The sequence below is a fragment of the Trypanosoma cruzi genome, genomic scaffold (assembly GCF_000209065.1).
Source record: "Trypanosoma cruzi strain CL Brener 1047053516811 genomic scaffold, whole genome shotgun sequence".
Classification (NCBI taxonomy): domain Eukaryota; phylum Euglenozoa; class Kinetoplastea; order Trypanosomatida; family Trypanosomatidae; genus Trypanosoma; species Trypanosoma cruzi.
This window is the reverse complement of record NW_001849194.1, coordinates 28,945-34,353: the sequence shown is the minus strand read 5'-3', so window position 1 is coordinate 34,353 and position 5,409 is coordinate 28,945. Positions and strand designations below refer to the sequence as shown.

Sequence of the window (5,409 nt, the reverse complement as noted above, 5' to 3'; positions counted from 1 at the left end):
GCGGAAGGCACTGTTGAAAGACAGGACAACGTTTACAGTGGACCCCGCCACAGGGAAGATGAAAGGTGAGAAGACTTGGTTGATTGACACAGATGGGACCGCGCTGCGCCGTGCCTTCATTGGCATTGTGGACGAGAAGGGTAATAACATTATTAACGCCACCCGGACAAGTAGCAACAAGGTTCCCGAAGTCTGTAGCCTTCTTGGCATTGAGGCGGCACGCTACAAGATGCTGCATGAGTTGCGTGAGGCTTACCTTGCCTACGGTCTTAACATCAACTACCGTCATTACACCATACTGGTGGACACGATATGTCAGCGGGGTTATCTGATGGCCGTTTCACGCGTTGGTATTAACCGCTCGGAAATGTCGGGACCTCTGATGCGCTGTTCGTTTGAGGAAACTGTGAAAGTTCTTATGGCCGCCGCGGCTTTTGGTGAGCGAGATCCTGTGCGTGGTGTATCTGCAAACCTTGTGCTTGGTAATCAGGCTCGTATTGGCACGGGTCTCTTTGATCTCGTGTTGAATATGGCGGCGCTGCAGCAGGCGGTGCCTCAGGAGGATGCCGTGGCGCCCGGCAAGGAAGTGAATGTCTACCACGGCCTTGCCTCAACGCAGAACCTACCGTCATCCATGCCCTACCGCGCAAAGGATCATGAGGCCACACCGTTTGTAAATGACGCGAGCCTTTTCTTCCGTGAGGGTGTTGGCGGCAGCTCCTCCGCTGCTCCTTTGACGGCATCAACACTTTATGGTGGTATGCATGAGGCGAGTGCGGTGCACTTCAGTCAGGCGTACCCTGCGATGGGCATGTTGGATCAGCGAGTGCGGGCCTCAAGCGTCTCGCAGCCATACAGCGTCATGTCGTCGGCGAGCGTATACAACCCTGCCTCTATGCAAGTGCCCTCGGCGTTGCCCAGCAGCGTGGACTACAGCGAGGCCTCTTCCTTCCACATTCAGTCCAGCATGGCAATGCTGTCGGTTCCCTCTTCACCGCAATTTGAAGCGCCACAGGCATTTGGTGGCGGTCGATTCGGCGGTCTCTCTCCGGCATACGTGCCCTCCGTTATGTCGAGTGTGGCGACACAGCCGTATCAATGCGTAGGCGACTCGGAATCCCAGCAGTCCGCCTCTTATGTGCCGACTCTGTCGCCCGCCTACTCTGCCTACACGGCACGGCGTTCCGTGGTGGCGTCACGTGCCAGCGCCTCTCGTGTTGATCAGCAGTCGCAGCAGCAGAAGGAGGACGACTCTGCAAGTTACTTACCGAAGTCGCCGGGGTTGCACGGGTTACCGCCTCCAGTTGGTGAGTTCTCTCTAACAGAAGATCCGGAGGAGGAGGAGGAAAGGCACCAGTAGTGGCAGTGGGTATCAACACCAAGGGAAGTGAGAGGATAAGAAAAGCACGGGGAGCAACAGAATAGAAAAACACAAAGAGAAAAAAAGACCAAAGAGAAAGAAGATGGAGGTTAAATATGCCTGTGAACAGAAATGAGTAGGAATGACGGCAGGAGGAAGAAAGTGTCGAAGAGAAGAAGATAGAAATAAAAGGATGCATGTTTTATAAGAAAGATCCTCTTTTATTTATTTGTGTGTGTTGTTAACTGTAGGAGAAGAGAATTTGATGGGCAGAGTTTTTTTGTTTTTCTTTCCGCTTACGTTTTGTTTTTATTTTTATTTTTTTTTGACTGCTTCTTTTCTTCTTTCTGTGTGTGTGTGATGTCCACGGACACTGACTGGACGGCACACGCGCACATGGAGGCCAATTTATTACAGTCACTTACGCCGTACTTTTTTACTTTTTTTTTTCTTTTGCATTTTTTTTTTTGTGTGTGTTTTGTCCGATTGTTTTCAGGCAGTAAGGTTCTTATTATTATTATTATTATTATTATTGCCATCCTTACAGCTACTAGGCGGTTGCGTCCGATTGCGCTAATGAGCCGTGATGAGGATGTGGCGAGTAGTGACGCCATTCTAACGGTGTTGCAGCATCTTCGCGGCAATCCGGTGCTTAGGCAGTACCTGCACGGCCATGAGGGTAGTTGCGGTCGCGACGGCATGACGCTGAGCGCACCGAGGGCGAAGGGAGCAGTGACGGCTGAGGGAACGTTGCCGCGACGGGAGGATCGGGAATCCCTCGTGGCGTTTCAGGCACGGTGGAGCCGGGAGGAGGAGGACCGGCTGCAAAACTCAATACAGGCACAGCGAGCCTTTCAGCAGGCACTACAGTCCCTGGCGACCTGCCGCGAAGTCCCTGGTGCAGTTACGGAAGGACGCAAGACGACAGTGGTTCCTTCGTCTTTTTCTGCTGCTTCTGTGGGGCGTGTGGTGTTCTCATTTGAGCCGCAAGACGCAACGAGGACGGAGGAGAAGACTTCTGTGGATGACATACAGGATGCAGCCTTGACGATGCAAGAGAAGTTGGCCCTCAGGGATCACACTATTCAACGGCTGCAGAAAGAATTAGAAGAAACACGTGCCAGGTATGAGGCTGATATTGCTAGCATGCGGGCAGCACACATGCAGTCGAAACAAGAGACAGGGCGGGAGATGGCGGAACTAAAGATGCGACTGGCACAATTGGCTCTTGCGGGGAATTCGGCTACCAACGCATGTGAGAACTCAGGAGAGTTCTTGGAGGCACTCGAGTTTAAGGAACGTTTGCTGCAGGAGATGCATGACGCGTTTGAGCATGCGTCAGAGGAGTGGAAGAGCGACACCATGCGTACGTTGGCCAGTTTGCGTTTGGCAGCAGAGGATGAAGTTTGTGGTATTGTTAGTAGAGCAGAACAACTTGTGGGAGATCTGCAAAGGGCACTTGACGCATTGACGACGCCTCGCAATGACACCGCCGCTTCCTTCACTGCGGGAGTGGCGCGGCGTTTGTTGCAGGATGAAGAGGGGCTGTTGTTGTCGATGGAGACAAAACTCCGAGAACACGTGCGTATGACGGTGAAAAATGCCGTGCGGAGTCGTGTGAAGGACATTCTTCGGCCACTTGTGGAACGTCAGCTGCTGAGTCACAGTGAGCTGCACGATCCACGCCGCCTCAGTCCTCTTCACATCGTTTCCTCCGTGCGCACGGCGAGAGGAGCATTGTCCCCAACACCCTTGGCATTATCGACGTTACTGTCACCGATACCGGCTGAAGGCCGCAGTGGGGAAGCGCCGGCAATTTTTCAGCCGATGACGTCACGACAGGAGCAACGAGCCCCGTCGCAGCACCGCGAATTGTCTGCAGGAGGTGCTGCTGCGCCTGCGGTGCTGGATGAGTTATCGCGGGGCGTTAAGGCACATGACATTAACCGCCCGTCCGATGGCATCAGCAGGCCGTCGTGGCTGAACCGTTTCTGCCACTAACTCCAGCGGAGGTATGTTTTTCTCGTTGTTGTTGTTGTTGTTTCTTGTAACTTCTTGTTGCTCCCTGTGGATTTCAAATGCACAGACAAGTGATGACGCGAAAGGGGGCGGTCGGAGGAATATATCCACCGCGCGTGTGTGCGCGCAGCTATCGCATCTGTGCAGTGCTTTACCGTTTGTTTGTTTTTGTTGTTGTGTTTTTATTTCTATGCCTTTTATGTCATGTCTCTCTTTCTCCTTCTCCCTTCAATGACGTTCTTTGCGGGGCGTCTGCACCGATCGGAGGGGGGGGGGGAAGCCAAAGCAACAGGTGTGAAGCTAAATTTTTATTTGTGCGTAAAACTTTTCATTGTTGTTGTTTTTTTTTTTCTTTTTGAACGGCTGTTAAACAAACGCTGGCACACGCCCAGAGAGAAAAGAAAAAGAAAGAGAGAAAACAGAAAAAGAGAGAGAAGGATAACAAGGGAAAGGACGGAATAACAAATTAAGCGATGCGTGCAGCAATTTTTTTCTGTGCCCTTTTGGGCCTTGCGACACTGTCAGCCGTGCACGGCACGGTGTACTTCCACGAGGAGTTTAAGAGCATGGAACACTGGACTACCTCAAAGCACCGCGATGACTTTGGAAAGGTGGAGATTTCAGCGGGTAAATTTTACGCGGATGCGGAGAAGAGCAAAGGTCTCCGTCTGACGGAGGATGCGCGGTTTTACGCCTTGTCTACTGCCTTCCCAACGCCCATCAACAATGAAAAGAAAAGCCTTGTTGTCTCCTTCTCTGTGAAGCACGAGCAGGATCTGAAGTGCGGCGGCGGCTACATCAAGCTGCTCCCCTCGATGGATCCCGAGAAGTTTCACGGTGAAACAAAGTACTGGCTGATGTTTGGCCCGGACCGCTGTGGCTCACAGAACCGAGTGCACATCATCCTGCACTATAACGGGGAGAACCGCGAGTGGTCAAAGAGAATACGCTTCCCTGAGGATAAACTCACGCACGTGTACACGTTGCACATTGCCGCCGACAACTCCTACGAGTTTTTTCTGGACGGCGAGTCGAAGGCGAAGGGCCAGCTCGAAGAAGACTGGAGCCTGCTGCTGCCACGCGAGATTGTCGACGAGACGGACAAGAAACCAGAGGACTGGGTGGACGAGGAGACGATGGATGACCCGGAGGACAAGAAGCCGGAGGACTGGGACAACGAACCCGCAATGATCCCGGACGCGGATGCGAAGAAGCCCGATGACTGGGACGATGCGGAGGACGGTCCGTGGGAAGCTCCGATGATCCCGAACCCGAAGTCGAAGGGCACATGGAAGCCACGTCAGATTCCCAACCCGGCGTACAAGGGCGTGTGGGAGCCGCGGAAGATTCCTAATCCAGACTTTGTTGAGGACTCTGAGCTCCACAAGGTTCCGGAGCCGCTCACACACGTTGGCATTGACGTCTGGCAGGTCGAATCCGGCAGCATTTTTAAGGACATTGTGATTGGCGATGACTTGAAGGAGGTGTTGGACTTGGTGGAGAAGACATATGGTGGCCTGAAGAAAGCGGAGGCGGATGCTCTTAAGGTCATGGAGGATATGGAGAAGGAAAAGAGGAAGAAGGAGGAAGAGGAGGAGAGGGAGAAGGAAAAGGCGGAGGAAGAAAAGGATGAAGAAGAGTTGGAAGAAAAGGGTGACGGTGATAAGGAGGATTTGTAATATGAGCGCAACTCTGGACGGAAGGATTATAAATTGCACGCAAAAAAAAAAAAAAAAAAAGAGGAAGAAGAAAGGGAAGATAAACCACAAGCACATGAAAAATGAGGGAAATTGAGAGAAGGAGAGAATGAGCGTACAACACAGAAGGGGCTGGAGTTATTTTCTTCTTCTTCTTTCTTTCTTCCTTCTTTTTTTTTTGTTTTGTTTTTTTATGTCTTTGTATTTTGTGTTCTCTCGTTGTTGTTGTTGTTTTTTTTTTATGTGCGCTTTTATCTGAGAGAGAAAGAAAGAAGGAGGAAGGGAGTCTCTCTCTCTCTGCGTGTGTGTGTGTGTGCGGGTCAACTGCCTCCT

The 5,409-nt window shown here is 51.8% G+C and overlaps 3 protein-coding genes across 3 annotated transcripts, besides 8 other annotated features; all 3 read left to right on the top strand.

The window, feature by feature from the left end:
• Tc00.1047053510685.30 (RNA polymerase IIA largest subunit, putative) lies at positions 1–1,360 on the top strand (the record flags this gene model as incomplete). The annotated part of the gene is made up of 1 exon (XM_799100.1): positions 1–1,360. A coding segment is annotated over one exon (1,360 nt), but the record flags the coding sequence as incomplete, so codon positions are not given.
• Positions 1–5,409: a sequence feature (heterozygous, non-Esmeraldo-like haplotype).
• Positions 1,638–1,687: a sequence feature (A-rich).
• Positions 1,721–3,361, top strand: Tc00.1047053510685.20 (uncharacterized protein; the record flags this gene model as incomplete). Its single annotated transcript, XM_799099.1, has 1 exon — positions 1,721–3,361. The coding sequence occupies one exon, from the start codon at positions 1,721–1,723 to the stop codon at positions 3,359–3,361; it is 1,641 nt and encodes a 546-aa protein (XP_804192.1).
• Positions 1,793–1,829: a sequence feature (A-rich).
• Positions 1,869–1,894: a microsatellite.
• Positions 3,771–3,833: a sequence feature (CT-rich).
• On the top strand, positions 3,853–5,058 carry Tc00.1047053510685.10 (calreticulin, putative; the record flags this gene model as incomplete). Its single annotated transcript, XM_799098.1, has 1 exon — positions 3,853–5,058. One exon carries the CDS (start codon positions 3,853–3,855, stop codon positions 5,056–5,058), a length of 1,206 nt encoding a protein of 401 aa, XP_804191.1.
• Positions 4,941–5,019: a sequence feature (CT-rich).
• Positions 5,100–5,131: a sequence feature (T-rich).
• Positions 5,218–5,269: a sequence feature (A-rich).